Source organism: Abramis brama (assembly GCF_963993115.1).
Source record: "Abramis brama genome assembly, chromosome: 7".
In the NCBI taxonomy this organism is placed as follows: domain Eukaryota; kingdom Metazoa; phylum Chordata; class Actinopteri; order Cypriniformes; family Leuciscidae; genus Abramis; species Abramis brama.
In genome coordinates this window covers 75,201-97,700 of record NC_139969.1, presented here as the reverse complement: position 1 = coordinate 97,700, position 22,500 = coordinate 75,201, and the positions used below count along the sequence as shown (strand labels likewise).

At 44.3% G+C, this 22,500-nt stretch overlaps 1 protein-coding gene across 12 annotated transcripts in view; it reads left to right on the top strand.

Annotated features, from left to right (window-relative positions):
• LOC311087618 (myomegalin) overlaps positions 1–22,500 on the top strand; it is an 87,240-nt gene that overhangs the window by 14,765 nt on the left and 49,975 nt on the right. For 7 of the 12 annotated variants that reach the window (XM_084120957.1, XM_084120955.1, XM_084120958.1 and 4 more), the window contains exons 1-6: positions 8,382–8,596; positions 8,783–9,959; positions 13,898–14,035; positions 14,199–14,318; positions 14,667–14,756; positions 21,068–21,247. In XM_084120957.1, the coding sequence (XP_083977083.1) occupies positions 8,847–9,959; positions 13,898–14,035; positions 14,199–14,318; positions 14,667–14,756; positions 21,068–21,247 (1,641 nt within the window). In that variant the 5' untranslated portion in view covers positions 8,382–8,596; positions 8,783–8,846. Of the gene's footprint in view, positions 1–4,944; positions 4,999–8,381; positions 8,597–8,782; positions 9,960–13,897; positions 14,036–14,198; positions 14,319–14,666; positions 14,757–21,067; positions 21,248–22,500 lie in introns of those variants that run through there. The other 5 variants (XM_084120961.1, XM_084120960.1, XM_084120956.1 and 2 more) reach the window with 2 other exon arrangements.

Sequence of the window (22,500 nt, the reverse complement as noted above, 5' to 3'; positions counted from 1 at the left end):
TGGGTAACACTGAGTAACACGGAGTTACACTGAGTAACGCTGGGGAACACCAGGTAACACTGAGGAACACCGAGTAACACTGAGTAATACTGGGGAACACTGAGTAACACAGAGTAACACAGAGTAACACAGAGTAACACAGAGTAACACTGGGGAACACTGAGTAACACTGGGGAACACTGAGTAACACTGAGTAACACTGAGGAACACTGAGGAACACTGGGGAACACAGAGTAACACAGAGTAACACTGGGGGAACACTGAGTAACACTGGGGAACACTGGGGAACACTGGGGAACACTGAGTAACACTGGGGAACACTGAGTAACACCGAGTAACACTGGGGAACACCGAGGAACGCGGGGTAACACTGAGTAACACTGAGGAACACTGAGTAACACTGGGTAACACTGAGGAATGCGGAGTAACACTGAGTAACACTGGGGAACACTGAGGAACGCGGAGGAACACTGAGTAACACTGGGGAACACTGAGTAACACTAGGGAACACTGAGTAACACTGGGGAACACAGAGGAACACTGAGTAACACTGAGTAACACTAGGGAACACTGAGTAACACTAGGGAACACTGAGTAACACTAGGGAACACTGAGTAACACTGGGGAACACTGGGGAACACTGAGTAACACCAGGGAACACTGAGGAACACTGGGGAACACTGAGTAACACTAGGGAACACTGAGGAACACTGAGTAACACTGAGTAACACTAGGGAACACTGAGAAACCAGAGGTGGAAAGAGTACTGAAAATTTGTACTCTTTGCTACATTGCTGAAATAATACTCAATTACAAGTAAAAGTACTGGTGTCAAAAAAGTACTTAAGTAAAAGTACAAATTACTCTTCTCAAAAACTACTCAGAGTACTAGTTACTAGTTACTTTTTAGCTGGCGATAGTTAATGTATTACAAATAAATATTAAACCAAATCATAGATTTATGTAGAAAATAGCTACTTTTAACACGTTTTTACCTTATTGTCGAAGGACATTAATTAGTGGTCATGATACTGGAATTTCTAACTTCAATATGACACCTTGAAATACAGTGAGGAAAATAAGTATTTGAACACCCTGCTATTTTGCAAGTTCTCCCACTTAGAAATCATGGAGGGGTCTGAAATTGTCATCGTAGGTGCATGTCCACTGTGAGAGACATAATCTATTTATTTGTATGATACAGCTGCAAATAAGTATTTGAACACCTGAGAAAATCAATGTTAATATTTGGTACAGTAGCCTTTGTTTGCAATTACAGAGGTCAAACGTTTCCTGTAGTTTTTCACCAGGTTTGCACACACTGTAGGAGGGATTTTGGCCCACTCCTCCACACAAATCTTCTCTAGATCAGTTAGGTTTCTGGGCTGTCGCTGAAAAACATGGAGTTTGAGCTCCCTCCAAAGATTCTCTATTGGGTTTAGGTCTGGAGACTGGCTAGGCCACGCCAGAACCTTGATATGCTTCTTACAGAGCCACTCCTTGGTTATCCTGGCTGTGTGCTTCGGGTCATTGTCATGTTGGAAGACCCATCCTCGACCCATCTTCAATGCTCTAACTGAGGGAAGGAGGTTGTTCCCCAAAATCTCCCAATACATGGTCCTGGTCATCCTCTCCTTAATCTGCAGAAAAACACCCCCAAAGCATGATGCTACCACCCCCATGCTTCACAGTAGGGATGGTGTTCTTGGGATGGTACTCATCATTCTTCTTCCTCCAAACACGTTTAGTGGAATTATGACCAAAAAGTTCTATTTTGGTCTCATCTGACCACATGACTTTCTCCCATGACTCCTCTGGATCATCCAAATGGTCATTGGCAAACTTAAGACGGGCCTTGACATGTGCTGGTTTAAGCAGGGGAACCTTCCGTGCCATATATGATTTCAAACCATGACGTCTTAGTGTATTACCAACAGTAACCTTGGAAACGGTGGTCCCAGCTCTTTTCAGGTCATTGACCAGCTCCTCCCGTGTAGTTCTGGGCTGATTTCTCACCTTTCTTAGGATCATTGAGACCCCACGAGGTGAGATCTTGCATGGAGCCCCAGTCCGAGGGAGATTGACAGTCATGTTTAGCTTCTTCCATTTTCTAATGATTGCTCCAACAGTGGACCTTTTTTCACCAAGCTGCTTGGCAATTTCCCCGTAGCCCTTTCCAGCCTTGTGGAGGTGTACAATTTTGTCTCTAGTGTCTTTGGACAGCTCTTTGGTCTTGGCCATGTTAGTATTCTTACTGATTGTATGGGGTGGACAGGTGTCTTTATGCAGCTAACGACCTCAAACAGGTGCATCTAATTTAGGATAATAAATGGAGTGGAGGTGGACATTTTAAAGGCCGACTAACAGGTCTTTGAGGGTCAGAATTCTAGCTGATAGACAGGTGTTCAAATACTTATTTGCAGCTGTATCATACAAATAAATAGTTAAAAAATCATATATTGTGATTTCTGGATTATTCTTTTTTTAGATTATGTCTCTCACAGTGGACATGCACCTACGATGACAATTTCAGACCCCTCCATGATTTCCAAGTGGGAGAACTTGCAAAATAGCAGGGTGTTCAAATACTTATTTTCCTCACTGTATGTCAATATTCAGTAGGCCTAGCCTATAATTTTTAATACCATCGGGAAAACTACCACATACTAAATATTTTAATCTTTTTGTCCATCCATTTTGTCAAGGCAATCATTATTTTCAAGCATCGAAAAGCACAACACTCATTGTAACAGTAATCTATTTGAATGGAAAAGTTTAATTCAAGTCTTCTGAAGAGACACTTCCACTTTATACAGTGAGATTTTAATTTAGGCTTTTGTTTACATATTTAAACATTGATCAATAACCATTACAATAATCTAACTTAAATATTTACTCACTCAGTGTATTTGTCTTTACAATAGGGTAACGTTAACTGTTGCAATAGCTCACACACAGCACAAGGAAGCTTGATTTCAAACTGAATTTAATTAGCAAAAAAGACTAGATATTTTTTATAACTTTTGACAACGTTTAATTCAAGAGCATGGAGAGATTGGAGCTGGACGTCATTTGAGTCTGCAGTGAGAACCACTTGGAGAGATTCGCGAAATCGTGATTGCACGTCTATGACACAGTCCGAGAGCGCACACTCAATATCCGAGTCCAGTTCATTCGTATATTTGAGAGCTCGCGTCCAGTTATCTGCGATTACATGAATGTGCCCTCGCGTTATAATATTGCACTCGTGACATTTGCCATTAAAATATGCCATAGAAACTTGCAGGTGTTAATAAAATTATGCGTAATAGGCCTACCTGCAATCCCGCGCTGAGAGGGTGTGTCAAACTCGCTGTCGTTGAGATGAGAGAATGAGAACGCGCAGCTGGTATCGTATCGGTGTATTGGCCAAAATGAGTATTGACAGATATTTCAGTATTGATATGTATCAAAATATAGATATTTTGACAATACTACTATGTAGATTGTAGTTTCTCCAAACTTTCAGTCCAGCCATTAATCACTCTGAGCTCCTCGCCTCCTTCACTTATGATCAGCTCTTCAAAACCTGCGACTGCGGCGGCTTTAATTCAGTCCAAATATCAGGGGTTTTATTGGTCCGTTTACGATCGAATATTTTTATTGGCTACTGAAATGCCGGTCAAAGATTTGAATATCAATTCAAATTGTACTCCATAACGAAATGTGATTTTACAAGTAGCGAAGTAGATTACTTAGTTTAATATGTACTTGAGTACAAGTAAAATTACAGATTTAAAAATATACTCAAAAAAGTACAAGTACCCAAAAAAACGACTTAATTACAGTAATGTGAGTAGTTGTAATTCGTTACTTCCACCTCTGTGAGTAACACCGAGTAACACTGAGGAACACTGAGTAACACTAGGGAACACTGAGTAACACCGAGTAACACTGGGGAACACCGAGGAACGCGGGGTAACACTAGGGAACACTGAGTAACACCGAGTAACACTGGGGAACACCGAGGAACGCGGGGTAACACTAGGGAACACTGAGTAACACTAGGGAACACTAAGTAACACTGAGTAACACTAGGGAACACTGAGTAACACTAGGGAACACTGAGTAACACTAGGTAACACCGAGTAACACTGAGTAACACCGAGTAACACTGAAGAACACTGGGTAACACTGAGTAACACTGGGGAACACCGAGGAACACTTTCTTGTCGTTTGTTCATCATCTTTGCTTTATTTTTCGTGAAGCATTATTTTGGTGAACTTCTGCTACGATAAATAGACATCCACTCGTGTGTAACGGAGGTCAGCCAGTGAGAGTCGCGCAGGCTGATGAATGAGACGTTTACTGTTTAGTGTCCTTGTTAGTGCACATGCACTCGCCTTGCGATTGGGGTTCGAGACTCGGAGCAGAGGTTGGGATTGGAAGATGAGCTTTGGAGGCGGAGCAATAAAGAAGGGGGTGTGTTCGCTTGGGTTGATTTCAAATGAACAATGTTCAGCAATGAGTTATAACATACTGTACTTTTAAGCACTACGTAAACTACAGAATGAAAAGTGTTTCTGTAACATAAACACATCTATTTGACAATTATCGCATCTAATTCTTTTCATGAGCGATAAAGAAAGCAAACAGTGTGTGAGCGTCACTGCGGGAGCAGAAAGTGTCCGACTCATGTGTTGATGTGAAAGACTCTGCGTTTACCAGCTGAACTGCTCTGATCTGTCAGATATCTGTCACATTTCTCCACAGACAAGTTTTAGGACCGGGGTTTTTTTAGCATTGTGACATTATTTTAACATTTAGAATTCAGAGAATTAAAACCCTGAATTCTCATTACAAAAAAAACATTTGTAGTGGAAAACACCATGAAATCTAGAGTGACACATGTACTGATTTCTTTGGTATAATTGTGTAGCTCTAATGATTGTTTCTTTGTGTAGTTTTATGAAGAGGAGTTGGGCCGCGAGAGGCTCCGTGTGCAACAAGAGATGCAGGTAAGAGTGTGTGTGTGTGTGTGTGTGTGTGTACGTACACCTCGACTGGACCGAACCAGAGCTGATCTCCACCGTTTCTTTATATTAGCTTGACCAAACACACTGAACAAGCACAATATATGATTCCACTTTTGGCAGATTTCATTCCTGATTTGAACGTTTGAAGTTTTGCAAACTGTTACATATATATTAGTCTTCAGTCTTTTGAGTTGAAGAGAGACTCTTAATAAGAGTGTAAATCAGATTCAAACAGAAGAATCATCTGTGTGACTTTATTTATATTAACCTGTGTAGAGCCATTCCTCTGAATCAGACGTGATACTCTTTTATTGTGGAACTATATGCAAAAAAACAACAAATGATACAAAACAATTTAATAAATACCTATTTACTACACTTAACTCAAATAACTGTTAAATAATAAAATAGATAACTAAAGAATCGTGATGAATCTCGTTAACCCTTCGGCGTCAGTCTGCTGTGAGCGAGGGATGAGGAGATTCGCTACAGTAAAACCCGTCCTCTGTTCAACACTTTATCTGGGAAACACACACAACACTGAAGACAGACGCAGCTTCGGTTCACAGGGACTTTATATCCAGTGCTTAGACTTGTCATGACTTCTATAGGTCAGTAGATTCATTTGAATCTGAAAATTAGACTGATTACTCCTTGGCAAACTGCTAGTTGGTCAGACTAGTTCTTAAGACACAGTCTTAATATATTGTGACCAACCCTTACGAAAAAGAAATTTATTCAAGTGCGCTATTATTAGAATACTTCTTTTAAACTAAAAATAAGAAAGTATAATTTCAGTCTACTTTTTATGTACTTCTCAGAAATATATTTAAAAGTGTACTGAAGTATGTTTGACTTATCCTGACAGAAAGGTCACTGTATATTTGGTCTATATTTGTACTCAATCTTTCAGATAAACTTATAAGTATAATGAAGTATTCTAAGTATACTTGGCTTGTAGTTGTGTTTAAACTTTTGATTGAGTAGCCTATTAAATACTTTCACATAGTTTTACATACAATCTTATAAATTTACAGAGTTAAAGTGCAGTTAAAGGTTAGGGTTAGGTAAAATTAAGACCTAAATAGGAACATAGTAGTATACTTAAAGTGCAAAATAATATATTAGTAGTAATTACATAATACATTACAATCCAAACTAATTGTAAAATAATTTATTGTGTGTGTGTGTGTGTGTGTGTGTGTGTGTGTGTTTGTGTTTGTGCGTGAGTGAGAGATAGTGTGTGTGTGTATATATATGTATGTGTGTAAGCGTGTGTGAGTGAGTGTGTGTGTGTGTTTTACATTGTAAATTAGTGTGATGAAACACTGACTGGAAGAACTGCTGAACGACTGAAGTTTTGAGCGGGTCTGAATGATCATACAATGCCATGATTTCAATGATCAGCTGGCATGTGTGTATGTGTGTGTGTGTGTGTGTGAGAGAGAGAGAGAGAGTGTGTGTTCAGAACACTCTAAAGATCGTCTCTAGTTTGTTTGTAAATGTTTTAAAGGAACAGCAGATGTCAGTCCATCTCTAACTCTTCAACTCTTGAAGGATTACCTCTATGTATTGGAATTGCAAAACCACCATTTTTGTCTTGTTTTTTTTACTCTTGGCACACAACATATGTTGACTTATTTGAACAATTAAAGGAACCTTAATATCAGCTCAGAATAGTCCAAACATTAGACTTATAAGTGCATCAGTTCAGATGTCGTGGTTGAGATTGAGTACTCTGGATGCGTTTCGTCTCATGAATCAGTGGACGATTTCTTTAAAGTGAAAATACTGAATTTAAAAAAAAACTTCTATTACCGTCAGGACGAGATCAATTCTCTAGAATTCACAACCACTGTTCCCATGGCAACGAGCCAGGTGCATTGTGGGACTGATAGAGGCATACGTCTGCAAACACAACTGGGCTGAATTATTGAAGTCTTTGTCCTGAACTAAAGTGTTTTAACTCCTGTCTCAGATCACAGTGCACTGATACACACATTTACTGTGCAAACAAACACTGACATGTTCAAAAGCTGCATGAGTCTCTTACTGAGATCCTGAAAACAAATGATCCACTCCCTGTATTATTAGAACCAGACGGCACGTTTTCATGTGGTCTGATACATGATACATGAGTGGGTTAGGTGTGTGTGTGTGCGTGCGTGCATGTGTGTGTGTGTGTGCGTGTGAGATGAACTAATAGAGCCGCTGTGTTTTTTGTTTCTTAAATAGATCAGTATCACCACAGTCTAAATGTGTGTTTGCATAAACAACAACTGCAGTAGAGCAACGACACACACACACACACACACACACACACACACTACTGGAACCTGCTGAGTGAGAATGAGACTCTCAGGGTAAAACTCTTTTGTGAAAAGAATTTAGTTTTATTTACGTTGCTATCTTTGATGTTACTTTTGTCACTGTCACTATGGTTACAGCTGATAGATCACATGTTCATACAGACAGGTTATGACACGCTATTGTGTCAACACTCAAATCATTCTCAAAACTGGCTTTGGTATAAATAATAATAATAATAATATGTCTATCGAGAGTGACATTATCCAAAAATGGGATTTTACTGACATTATCAAGGACTTTTCAGCTAGAAGTTATGTCAATTGAATTTATTAATACATGAGCATAAATGGAAATGTCTATGTATTGGCTAATGGGGTTAGGTAAATTTTATGTAAAGGCACCCCTGCTCACAGGTCATGCTTGGGGTCAGGGGTCAGGTCACTGATCAACATGTTTCATTATTACAATGGCGTTTTGGGACTGGCAGTCGCAGCTATTAACAAAAATGAATCTGGCCTGGCTTATTTATGCAGGTAACCTGCATTAGACATAATAAATGACTGGACTGTGGATCAAATATAAAAACAGTAAACTTAACATGTTGCCCCTGAACCATAATACATATCATATAAAGCATGAGGCGTCATCATCATACAGATGTTTATTTCTCGGCTGGTGACATTTGAGGCTGGTGACATTAGAGGCTCGCGCTGCTGCTGATCTGTCAATCACTCAGAGGGGCGCGGGAACGCGCAGACCCGCATCACCTCACTGTATTCTGAGCGGGATCGCGGGAAATATGACCAAAATACTGTATTTCACAGATTATTGTTCTTTTTCTTGGCTTGTCGTTTTTCAGTCGATGTTCTATTGTATAATGATGTGTAATGATGAGTGATGCACCCCTGCGGTGTGAGATGGTTTAAGCCTCCTTTCATCTGATGACGCGACCGCAGAATCTGATGTTCTCTGTATCGCAGTGATGATGAGTCTGACGTCACTCTCTCTCTCTCTCTCTCTCTCTCTCTCACCACTGCCGTGTTCCGGTGATGAAGAGAGACAGAGAGAGATACGGAGGCGCGTGTTCCGCATCAGACACACACACACGGAATATGGACATCGGCAGCGTTTGTCCTCGTGTGTTTGCCTCGACTCGCCGCAGTTGAACTCTCAGACGCATCTCTGCTCCAGCGCTCGCGGATTATGATCATTTTTCATCTATGATGACACCCTGAGGACTTCAGTACTCTGAGCCGCAGTCTCATATATGGTGATTAAGCTACGCTTTTGATTATATTATTATTATATTACTCTGATATTATCGATATTATCTAAAGATATTACAAAAATTATAATACTGTTTTTAAACATATTGGATTTGACTGCATGAAAACAACAGGACTGTTTTTTGTTTGGAATCCAAATCTTTTTTTTCTTTTTCTTTTTTAAACCAAAGGACAGCGGGTGTTTCAGAATCCAGTGAATATCCGACTCCAGTGAATATCCCGACTCTGTTGGGAATGAAGGAGGCGTGTCGCGTGTGCTCCGGGGATCTGTGTGGGAACCAGCGGCGATGGCTCTTCCACCCGTCAGCCAAGCTAAAGCTGCAGGTTCTGCTGTCTCGGGCTCTGGGCCGCGAGCTTCAGCGCGACGGGCGCTGCGAGTTCGTCTGCAGCAAGTGCTCCTTCATGCTGGACCGCATGTTCCGCTTCGACACGGTGATCGCGCGCGTGCAGGCGCTGTCCCTCGAGCGTCTGCGCAGACTCCTGCAGGAGAGGGAGCGTCTGCGCATCTGCATCACTGCGCTCTATAACAAACACAACCTGCAGGGGGCGCCGGAGGCGAGTGGGTTGGACCCGTCCGTTCACCGGTACTGCGCGCTGCTGCAGGAGGACCTCATCTACTCCATGCACGAGTCCTGGGCGGAGGATGAGGAGCAGATGTGGGAGTGTTCCCTCAATCCCCCTTGCCGCGTGCTTGAGTCGTCCTCGCGCAGGTGCCGAGCGCTGCGTGTGTCCGACGCCGACTACGAAGCCGTGTGTAAAGTTCCCCGGAAGCTGTGGAGGAGCGTCTCCTGCGGCCCGTCCACACGCTACTCCAGGACCGGCACCGGGAGCGGCTGTGGGGAAGAGCGGACCGGCACCGGGAGCGGCTGTGGGGAAGAGCGGACCGGCACCGGGAGCGTCTGTGGGGAAGAGCGGACCGGCACCGGGAGCCGCTGGATGTCCAGCTCGTCAGACGGTGATCACACACTCCGAGAGCGGCTGAGCTGCGGTGGCTCGCTGGAATCCCTGAATGCGTCTGAGGAGCATCTCGGAGCATCCGAGGAACCTCCGTCACGGCTGCCGCTGGTTCTGGCTCTGCTGCAGGACTGTGTGTATCGGCCCATCCGGACTCCTCCCGGCTGCAGGCTCCCTGTTCTGGTGCATCCTGGGGTTTTTAATGGAGGAGCTAAACTGGCCAGTCCAGAGCAGGGGAACCTGTTTGGTGGAGCGAACCACATGAAGCTGGAGCCGGAGCCGGAGAGAGACCCGCCGGAGCCAGAGCCGGACAGAGTCCCGCTGGAGCCGGCGCTGGAGGAGCCGGAGCTGCAGGACGAGTACCTGCCCTTCTGTTTCCGGAGGCTCCCACAGGTGAAGCGCTTACTAACAGGACCGTAAGATCCGTGTTGCTTAGGGTCGGCAAACGGATGCATTCAGATGACGCTTCCCACACGGTTTGTGCTGAGCACAACATGTTTCATGCATGTAATGATTTAAAAACACAACTGTCCCATTCAGTTTTTGTCATGTTCATCACTTTGCATATTTTGAGTCTGTGAGGTTCATGGCAATATTTATTTGAGATGCACCGAAATTACAATTCTGGGCCGAAACCGAAAATTCAGGATTCACTTGGCCGAAAACCAAAACAGAATATAAATAATACATGAATAATTAGTCAATTATTATTGAAATATTTCATATTTAATAAAATGTTATTAAATATAAAAACAAATATTTAATCAAACTTGTTTAATTATCAACACTCAAATATCTAAAACTGAGTTCTACAAATAGCACATAAGGCTGTTTTTATATAAACTTTTTTATGACATGATTGTTTCTACTCCAGTTTGTTGGTGAAATATAAACATTTAAACCACAATGAACTGTAATAACTTGTTTTCATGACAGATCTATTTAAACATACATTAAGTATATAAATATATACATTAAATAATGAAGATGTCACAAACAGGTTAAGTAAAACAATAATTAGACAACACGTGTCAGGACCTACTCACTGTCGTAATAAATGTTGATGCCGTTGAAATTCTGCAGCAGAGCGATGACATCTCAGATCATTATCTAGTCTCGTGTAAACTTCATTTAGCCAAGGCTGCAAAGCCGACTCCGTGTTATAAATATGTTAGACCTATCACTTCTGCCACTAAAGATTGCTTTATTAATAATCTTCCTGATCAGTTTCATCATCTCAGCATCCCGGATAGCTTAGAAGAACTCGATATTGCGACAGAAACTTTTAACTCTCTCTTTTCCAGCACTTTAGACACAGTTGCTCCATTGCGCTTAAAGAAGATTAAAGTCAAGTCAGGTCACCTTCAGTTATACAGTGCTTTTAACAATATGGATTGTTTCAAAGCAGCTTTACAGTGATAATAGGAGATTACATTAACAGCGATTGTTTAGGCTTTACAGCAGCTCTAGTATAAAATTATTGTCCAGATAAAGTTAGTTTTGATTGATTCACTTCCATCGCAACGATCATTAGTTATTAACTTAGGGGCTGCTAACACGACACCGTTCTCACAGAAAACTCTTTAAGTTCTCTCTGTGCAAACTTTAAAAACGCGAACCCGTGAGAACGCTGATGGCGCACATGCGTATTACGGTCTATAGGTATGTGCGTTTGAATATGTGTGCACAGGCGTGTAGTCCTTCCCTACAAACCAACCCTCAACAAACTACTTGTCTGGCCTTAAAATTTATAAAACAGAATTTTTTATCGCTTCCGCGTAGCCACACGAACCGGAATTATCCCGACAACGCTTTATCTGTAGAGAGGTAAAGGGAAGGAGGCCTTCACAGGGAGAGACTAGTGACACTTCAGGACTGTCGTCGAGTCCAGACGCATGTCCTTCATCAGATCTGGAGTGTGTGTGTGTGTGTGTGTGTGTGTGTCCAGGCGCAGGTCCTTCATCAGATCTGGATACGGCCTGGATCCGAACCTCGGGATAAACAGAGAGACTAATATTAGCGTAGACGCCATTCTTCTTATGATGTAACAAGTACATCAGGATTTATGGGAAGTGTTCCCGGTTCTGGCTGACGACCTAATCTATGCAGCCTAATGCTGCGTTCACACCGCACGCGAATTGAGCATCTGGAGCGGGTGATTTCCATGTTAAGTCAATGTAAAGACGCGTTTACACGCATCTGGAGGTCCTGCGGCGCGGTACACGCGTTTAGCGTGACGCGAAGGACGCGATTCCGTTACTTTGTCAAGTTTGCGCGAAAGAGGCGAATTGAGCATCTGGCGCAAGTGATTTTATTTGGTGCTTTTTGTGCATTTGAAGCGAATTGGCGTCTGACACCCGAGTCGAAAAATCTGAACTTTGGCGTCTGTTCGCACTGCGTTAACCACAGTTGGCCACTCCCCCTCTCACACACACTGAGCACAGTTGGCCACTCCCCCTCTCACACACACACTGAGTGAGCACAGTTGGCCACTCCCCCTCTCACACACACACTGAGTGAGCACAGTTGGCCACTCCCCCTCTCACACACACTAGGCTTGTTCGACTTGAACCGGCGCTGCACAGACCGATCGGTTTATGACATCAAAGTACCGTGAGAGCAATTCAAAAGCATAAGGAGCCGTCTACTCTCTATTCGCTCTCGCGGTACTTTGATGTCATTCACTGATCGGTCTGTGCAGCGCCGGTTCAAGTCGAACAAGCCTACTGTTGTCGTCTAAATGAGCGGCCGGAGTGCGTTAAGGGTTTTCTGTAGAGCGGTGTGTGTTAGCGGCCCCTAAGTTAATAACTAATGATCTTTACAACGGAAGTGAATCAATCAAACTAACTTTATCTGGACAATAACTTTATTCTAGATCTGCTGTAAAGCCTAAACAATCTCTACTTTAATTTCCTATTATCACTGTAAAGCTGATAAAAGCGCTGTATAAATGAAGGTGACTATAATGAATAAATAATACAGTGCATATATTTATCAGAACGCTCCTCTCCAGAGTTATTTTTCTAGCTGAATATGGAGATGTTTATGGTCACTGAATGAGGTGAATGCGACGTTACATGACATTATTCTCACATGATTGACGTCTTTCGGCGGTTGAAACACTGATTGATGGATTACGTGAGACACAAGCACAAATCTTTTTGTGATTATTGGATGGTAGACGCTGCTAATGTTTAGTGAAGTTTTGTTCACGCATCAACAGAAAACAGCACAGACTAAAAGGTTTTAGATTTAAGAAACCGGTTAAAATGGAGGAATCCAGAGCTAGTGTCGCACAGCTGACGTGTTTCACTGCTAATGTCGAGAAGAGACACTGAACACGGGAAAAGCGTGCCAGCGGAGAAGCGTTAGTTAACAACAGCTGTTTCGGCTGAATGTCTTCGGTAGCTGATATTTGAGTGCATCCCTAATAAAGACACATTTTAATGTTTGATTTATTTGTCTCGTTGTTTTTGTACGATAAAGAGTTCTGGTACTTGAGGTTGAAACTTTTGAGAAGCACCAAACCAAAAATAAACATCTGCAGTTTGTGTTTGAGGTTTTTGCACCTGATCAGCTTATAAAGAGGAGCTGAATCAACACACACTGTTCCTGCTCCAAACCAGCACTGATGAATGAAGCCACTGTCTGAGCGTACCATCACCAGATCAGAGATGTTCAGTGTTCTCTCTCTATAATCACTCGTTCTCACTGAAGTCTCCGTTAACCCACAGATAACCTGACATTTACAGTTAAATAGGTTAACATGGAGAGCGTGGCAGAACCACTGGCCTAGATCTCTCACGAAGCCCTCGAGGCAAAACACACACACACACACACACACACACACAGACACACACACACACACACACACACACACAGTGATGTCTGACCTCTATGCATCACAGTTAAAGGACCTCAGATGCGTCAGAATAAACAGTCAGATAAATATACAGTCCAGAATCATGTACTCACAGATTTTCTAAAACAAGGACCTTCGATGTGCTTTTGAATAAATTAAGCAATACTGGTGTGTGTGTGTGTGTGTGTGTGTGTGTGTGTGTGAGAACCGGCCGATATTAAAAGCCGATAAAATCAGAGTTTATTTTCCCCAAGAGTTGACACAAGTACAGCAGGTTCCATCAGTGTAAATCAGGTCTGACGTTGTGTTGTTCGGACCGGATGTTGTTGTTGTTCGGACCGGATGTTGTTGTGTTCTGACTGGACGTTGTTGTGTTGTTCTGACCGGATGTTGTGTTGTTCTGACCGGAGCTGATTGTGGGTTAGGGTCAGGGTTAGGTTTCTTCAGGTTTCTTCTCTGGTGTCTTCAGACTCTGATGGAGGAGCAGCAGACGCAGACGCTTCAGTTCGATCACAGCGCGGGACAGTGTGTTGCTCAACTGCAGAACGCACAGATGCAGGTCGAGGCTCTGCAGACCCAGATCCATCACAGCGAGACCAGCAACAAGGTACAAGAGCTACACAACCCACAAAAAACATTAAAAACACTGATAATAATCATAAATGTTTCTCGAGCATCAAATCATCATATTAGAATGATTTCTGAAGGATCATGTGACACTGAAGACTGGAGTAATGATGCTGAAAATCCAGCTTGTGTTTGTGACTCAGAAACTGCAGGAGAAAGTGTGTGAGATGGAGTCAGAGCTGCTGTCCATCAGACAAGCTGCACAGAACCAGCAGAGAACCATCCAGAACCTCACAGACAGCCTGAGAACGAAAGACACAGAGGTGATCACACACACACACACACACACACACACACACACTCTCTCTCTCTCTCTCTCTCTCTCTCTCTCTCTCTCTCTCTCTCTCTCACTCACTCTCACACACACACACACACACACACACTCTCACAAACACACACACACACACACACACTCTCACAAACACACACACACACACACACACACTCTCTCTCACACACACCCACACATACACACACACACTCTCACAAACACACACACTCTCTCTCTCACACACACACACACACTCTCTCTCTCACACACCCACACACACACTCCCCATCCAGACAAGCCCATTTTCATGCTCTCTCTGTGTGCGTGTGTGTGTGTCTAGACTCAGGAGCTCTACCATGTGATTGAGGACCAGAAAAACACACTGTGTAAACTCACAGAGACACACCAGCAGCAGCTGCAACACACACAGGTGAGCACAAATACACAGACACACACACACACACAGATACAGTGCCTCCGGGAAGTATTCACAGCGATTCACTTTTTCCACATTTTGTTATGTTACAGCCTTAGTCTAAAATGGATTAAATTAATTATTTTCCTCAAAATTCTACCAACAATACTCCATAATGAGAATATGAAAGAAGTTTCTCTGAAATCTTTGCAAATTTATTAAAAATAAAAATGAAAAAATCACATGTACATAAGTATTCACAGCCTTTGCCATGACACTCAAAATTGAGCTCAGGTGCATCTCCAGTTTCCACAAATCATCCTTGAGATGTTTCCACAACTGGATTGGAGTCCACCTATGGTGACTTCAGCTGATGGACATGCTTTGGAAAGGCACACACCTGTCTATATAAGGTCCCACAGTAACAGTGCATGTCAGAGCACAAACCAAGCCATAAAGTCCAAGGAATTGTCTGTAGACCTCTGAGACAGGATTGTGTCGAGGCTCAGATCTGGGGAAGGGTACAGACACATTTCTGCAGCGTTGAAAGTCCCAATGCGCACAGTGGCCTCCATCATCCGTAAATGGAAGAAGTGTGGAACCACCAGGACTCTTCCTAGAGCTGAGCGATCGGGGGAGAAGGGCCTCAGTCAGGGAGGAGACCCAGAACCCGATGGTCACTCAGAGAGAGCTCCAGTGTTTCTCTATGGAGAGAGGAGAACCTTCCAGAAGAACAACCATCTCTGCAGCTCTCCACCAATCAGGCGGAAGCCACTCCTCAGTAAAAGGCACATGACAGCTCGCCTGGAGTTAGCCAAAAGGCATCTGAAGGACTCTCAGATCATGAGAAACAACATTCTCTGGTCTGATGAAACTCTTTGGCCTGAATGGCAAGCGTCATGTTTGGAGGAAAGCAGGCACCGCTCATCACCTGGACAATACCATCCCTACAGTGAAGCAGCATCAGCTGTGGTGGTGGTGTTCAGCAGGAACTAGGAACCGGGAGACTCGTCAGGATCGAGGGAAAGATGAGGAACCGGGAGACTCGTCAGGATCGAGGGAAAGAACCGGGAGACTCGTCAGGATCGAGGGAAAGATGAGGAACCGGGAGACTCGTCAGGATCGAGGGAAAGAACCGGGAGACTCGTCAGGATCGAGGGAAAGATGAGGAACCGGGAGACTCGTCAGGATCGAGGGAAAGATGAGGAACCGGGAGACTCGTCAGGATCGAGGGAAAGAACCGGGAGACTCGTCAGGATCGAGGGAAAGATGAGGAACCGGGAGACTCGTCAGGATCGAGGGAAAGATGAGGAACTGGGAGACTCGTCAGGATCGAGGGAAAGAACCGGGAGACTCGTCAGGATCGAGGGAAAGATGAGGAACCGGGAGACTCGTCAGGATCGAGGGAAAGATGAGGAACCGGGAGACTCGTCAGGATCGAACCAGGAGACTCGTCAGGATCGAGGGAAAGATGAGGAACCGGGAGACTCGTCAGGATCGAGGAAAAGATGAGAAACCGGGAGACTCGTCAGGATCGAGGGAAAGATGAGGAACCGGGAGACTCGTCAGGATCGAGGGAAAGATGAGGAACTGGGAGACTCGTCAGGATCGAGGGAAAAATGAATGTACAGAGTCACTCTTGATGAAAACCTGCTCTGGATCTCAGACTGGGGCGGCGGTTCATCTTCCAACAGGACAACGACCCTCAGCACACAGCCAAGATAACAGAGCAGTGGCCACGGGACAACTCTGGGAATGTCCTTGAGTGGCCCACCAGAGCCCAGACTCGAACCCGATTGAGTATCTCTGGAGAGATCTGAAAATGGCTGTGCACCGACACTCCCCATCCAACCTGGTCTATGGACCAGCGGTCAGCATAAAGAACGCACGGCAAGAGCGCGCAAGTGGTTTTTCAGAATACTTAGTTCTCCTGTTATTTCAGTGTTGTATTTGACTTAAGGTAAGCCTATCTTCGATTCTCTGCTTATTTTTCATTTTTAACTTCACATAATTCTGTATTTTATTTAGACGCGTTGCTACATTATTAAACAGCCGCGTGTGAAAATTATTATTGCAGTTTAATTGCACTTAAGTCTTGGCTCCTAGCTAGTTTCGATTTGGCCCATTTTCGCTTTATTGACTTAATTGCCGGACCGAGACAGCTGTCCTCACTCAAGCGGTGATAGCATTATATCTATATCTATGTAATTTGCGCGCTGTCGCGGAAGCGTTCAGCTCTCGTGTTCAGCCTCCTCGTGTGAAGACCGACTCGTGTGAAGACCGACTCGGGTAAAGACCAGCGACTCTACCTGCGCGACTCCACCGAGCAAGGACACCAGGAAGGCACTTAAGTATCTCCTTTTCCCTTTCCCTTCCCACTTTTTATCTTATTTTTCACCTTTCACCTCAACATGTGCTTTCAATACATTCCTGTTATCTCTCGGCAACGCCCTTTCATCACGCGCAAAAGGCAGCGCAATACTGCTAATCTGCGACCCATTTTCTCATCCTCACACACACCTCTCTCTCTTTCCATGGGTCTATGGAATTGTCAGTCAGCAGTCAATAAAGCTGACTTTATTCCAGCCTTTGCATCTCATTCTACTCTTAGTATCCTGGGCTTGACTGAGACCTGGATTCGTCCAGAAGACTCAGCAACCCCCGCTGCTCTCTCTAGCTCTCTCTCTCACTCCCCTCGCCAGTCTGGGAGAGGTGGGGGTACAGGGCTTCTCATTTCTAACAATTGGAAAAACTCAGCACTCTCTTCTCTATGCAACAACAACTCATTTGAATATCATGCTATTACACATACAACTCGCAATAAGATCCATATTGTAGTCATTTATCGCCCCCCAGGTCAGCTGGGTAACTTCGTAGAGGAGCTGGATGTGCTGCTGTCCTCTTTCCCTGATGACGGCACCCCACTTCTAGTCTTTGGTGACTTCAACATTCATCTCGAAAAGCCGCATGCAACAGACTTCATCTCTCTCCTAGCCTCTTTCGATCTCAAACGACTCATCACCACAGGAACTCACAAATCAGGCAACCAACTGGACCTGGTTTACACACGCAACTGCATCACAGACAACATTTTGGTGAGACCTCTCCATGTTTCAGATCATTTCCTCATTACTTTCAGTCTACAACTCTCTACCCCTGCACCACCAATCCTCCCACCAGTCACTTTCAGGCGAAACCTGCGCTCACTTTCTCCCTCCCACCTTTCCTCTGCCGTGTCATCTTGTCTTCCCCCACCCTCACAATTCTCATCTCTGGATGTGAATACCGCAACGGATACCTTATTCTCCACTCTAAACTCTTCTCTAGACAATATCTGCCCTCTCTCCTCCAGGCCAGCACGCGCTACTCCCTCCAACCCCTGGTTATCTGAGGTTCTTCGTGAACACCGGACCGAACTCAGGGCAGCGGAGAGGAAATGGTGCAAATCAAAAGACACATCTGACCTGAGTATGTATAAATCTCTCCTCTCTTCCTTTTCTGTTGATGTTCATGCTGCAAAATCTCCCTACTTCCACAACAAGATCAACAGCTCCTCCAACACATGATCACTCTTCAAGACATTCAACTCTCTCCTCTGTCCTCCTCTACCACCACCCACCTCCTCTTTAACTGCTGACGATTTTGCGAACTTCTTCACCAACAAAACAACAACTATCAGCAGTCAGTTCTCAGCTCCACACACACAGGAACCCAGTCTGACCCCTTCCACAGCCAATATCCCTCTGTCCTCCTTTTCGCCGCTAACCGAGGAAGAAGTATCTACACTTCTCCTCTCCAGTCATCCTACCACCTGCCCTCTAGACCCCATCCCCTCACACCTTCTACAAGCCATCTCTCCCACACTTCTACCAGCACTCACACACATCATCAACTCATCCCTACAAACTGGCACTTTCCCTACAGCATTCAAGCAGGCTCGGGTAACCCCACTGCTTAAAAAACCAACACTAAACACATCATCTGTAGAGAATTACAGACCTATCTCTCTCCTACCATTCATTGCGAAAACACTTGAAAGAGCTGTTTTCAACCAAGTAACATCCTTCTTGTCTCTAAACAACCAGCTGGATGTCAACCAATCCGGCTTCAAGAAAGGGCATTCAACTGAGACTGCATTACTGTCGGTCACAGAAGCCCTACGGATCGCAAAAGCTGCTTCCAAATCTTCAGTCCTCATTCTCCTGGATCTGTCTGCTGCCTTCGACACTGTGAATCATCAGATCCTTATGTCCAGCCTCTCATCACTGGGCATCACAGGAACTTCACTCCACTGGTTCAAGTCCTATCTCACAGGTAGGTCCTTCAGGGTCTCATGGAGAGGCGAGGTATCCAGAGCACATCAACTGACCACAGGGGTTCCCCAGGCTTCAGTTCTTGGTCCCCTCCTCTTCTCCATCTACACCACATCACTGGGACACATCATACAGGCACACGGTTTCTCCTACCACTGCTATGCTGATGACACACAGCTCTTCCTCTCATTTCAACCAGATGATCCCACAGTAGCTGCACGGATCTCAAGCTGTCTGGCGGACATCTCGACATGGATGAAGGAACATCACCTGCAGCTCAACCTGGCAAAGACTGAGCTTATCGTCCTCCCTGCCAATCCGTCTCTACAGCACAACTTCACTATCCAGCTAGAATCATCATCAATCACCCCATCAAGGTCGGTCAGAAATCTTGGAGTAACGTTTGATGACCAGCTGACCTTCACAGATCACATTTCAAAGACAGCTCGATCATGCAGGTTTGCACTGCACAACATCAGGAAGATCAGGCCTTTCCTTACTGAGCATGCAACACAACTTCTCGTCCAGGCCCTGGTCATTTCTAGGCTTGACTACTGCAATGCTCTTCTGGCCGGACTTCCATCATGTGCAACTAAACCTCTACAAATGATTCAGAATGCTGCAGCTCGTCTTGTCTTCAACGAGCCCAAGAGCCACGTCTCTCCTCTGTTCATCTCTCTGCACTGGCTACCTCTCGCCGCTCGCATCAAGTTCAAGGCATTGACGCTTGCTTACAGATCTATCACAGGCTCAGCTCCCTCCTACTTTCACTCACTCCTACGAGCCTACATCCCTACCAGAAGCCTACGATCGGTCAAAGAGCGACGTCTCGTGGTCCCATCACAGAGAGCCACAAAATCTCTTTCCAGAACATTCTCATTCACAGTTCCATGCTGGTGGAACGCTCTCCCCACCCTCATCCGGAATGCAGAATCCCTGACAACATTCAAAAGACAACTGAAAACCCATCTCTTCCGTGAGCACTTAACCTCATTAAAAAAAAACCCTTCCCTTTCCCTTTAAAACCTCGCTTATCGGGCTTATGCTACTCTGAATAATGCCTGAACTTCGTATTTTGAGCACTTCTTGCGTTGTTTTTGCCTCTTCATGATGACTCGCTTAATTTAGTCCTAATTTGTAAGTCGCTTTGGATAAAAGCGTCTGCTAAATGACTAAATGTAAATGTAAAACCTGATGGAGCTTGAGAGGTTCTGCAAAGAAGAATGGGAGAAACTGCCCCAAAAACAGGTGTGCTAAGCTTGCAGCATCATACTCAAAAAGCCTTGAGGCTGTAATTGGTGCCAAAGGCGCTTCAACAAAGTATTGAGCAAAGGCTGTGAATACTTATGTACATAAGTACATTTTTCGTTTTTTATTTTTAATAAATCTGCAAAGATTTCAAACAAACTTCTTTCACATTGTCATTATGGAGAATTGTTTGTGGAATTTTGAGGAAAATAATGAATTTAATCCATTTTGGAATAAGGCTGTAACATAACAAAATGTGGAAAAAGTGAAGCATTGTGAATACTTTCCGGATGCACTGTAAATACAAGCACACACTCACACACACACACACACACACACACACACACACACACACACACACACACACACATACTCACACTCACACTCACACTCACACTCACTCACTCACACACACACACACACACACACACACTCTCTCACACACACACACACACACACACACACACACACACACACTCTCTCACACACACAAACACACACACACACCCACACACTCACACACACACACACACACACACACACACTCTCACACAGAGCTTTCTCAGTATTTGAAGCGTGTGAAGGGGGATGAGGCAGCGGGACTCTCTTCTCCTCTGGTGTTTCTGTCCTCAGGCTCTAGATGATCTAGATCACACACACACACACACACACTCACACACTCACACACACACTCACACACACACACACACACACACACACATACTCACATACTCACACACTCACTCGAACTGTTTCTCTCCTCAGGCTCTAGATGGCGCTGTGGACTCGAGCACTCTGTTCTCCTGTCAGCTGGAGGCCCGTCACACACACACACACATACTGACCCAGAGACGCCTGGAGGATCTGATGCGCTCGCGAGACCGACTGCAAGACGAGCTGCGGGACGCAAAGGAGCACAGAGAGACCACACACACACACAACCAGGTGACCAGACACACACACACACACACACAGCCAAGTGAGCACACTCACAGACACACACAACAAGGTGCGTCATTTACCAGCTGAGTCTCTCGGTACCGGCCACTCAGAGAGAAACATGAAGTCTTTCTCATCTGTGTATCCACTCCTGTAGGGGTTAACACACACACACACGCGAGTGCACTTCTGCCGCTCTAGGCGAAAAACAATTGTGCCACCCCTAGGGCTGGTCCGAATACCATTTTTTGAGCTTCGAAGCTTCGGTAGTAATGAACATTGAATATTCGAAGCTTCGAACATATCTCTCTAATAAAGGCAGGAATCTCTCTGTGTCTGTCCGTTTGCATTTTGATTATTTCGAGAACCGTTCATCCAATCGACTTCACAAGGGAGTGCAGTGTCGCATTTGGTGCAATATAGATAGACACACGTGAGACGCGACACGTTCAGAGTGAATAAACTTTTAGTAAACTACAGAACAGCGCGAGCGGGAAGTGGCGCACCTCACGCGGGCAGGGCTTATACGCTCCGAGAACCGACACTGCACTAGAGATATTAAACACACACACACACACACACACACACGCACACACACAGGTCTGTTAACTTAAGCAATACTTTTAAGGTAGTCTAATATTTTTCTGACTAACAAATTACTGACACAGTAAAGGGTAGATTTAAATAAAGAAAAACTAAATTTAAATAAAGAAAAACAAAATTGAAATAAAGAAAAAACTAAATTGAAATAAAGAAAAACTAAATTTAAATAAAGAAAAACTAAATTTAAATAAAGAAAAAACGAAATTTAAATAAAGAAAAACAAAATTAAGTTAAATTAAAAACGAGATTAATTTAGATTGATAATATCGGGTAAAAAGGCTAATACATTTTGTTTCTATTATTCTATTTTCCACAATGTCAAAGAAACGCAGCTTAACCTAAAACACCACACCACACCACACTCCGCTGTTCTGCGCTTCTGTCCACACACACTCCGCTGTTCTGCGCTTCTGTCCACACACACTCCGCTGTTCTGCGCTTCGGTTCACACACACTCCGCTGTTCTGCGCTTCGGTCCACACACACTCCGCTGTTCTGCGCTTCTGTCCACACACACTCCGCTGTTCTGCGCTTCTGTCCACACACACTCCGCTGTTCTGCGCTTCGGTTCACACACACTCCGCTGTTCTGCGCTTCTGTCCACACACACTCCGCTGTTCTGCACTCTAGCCAGAGAACACTCCCGTTGCAGGAAC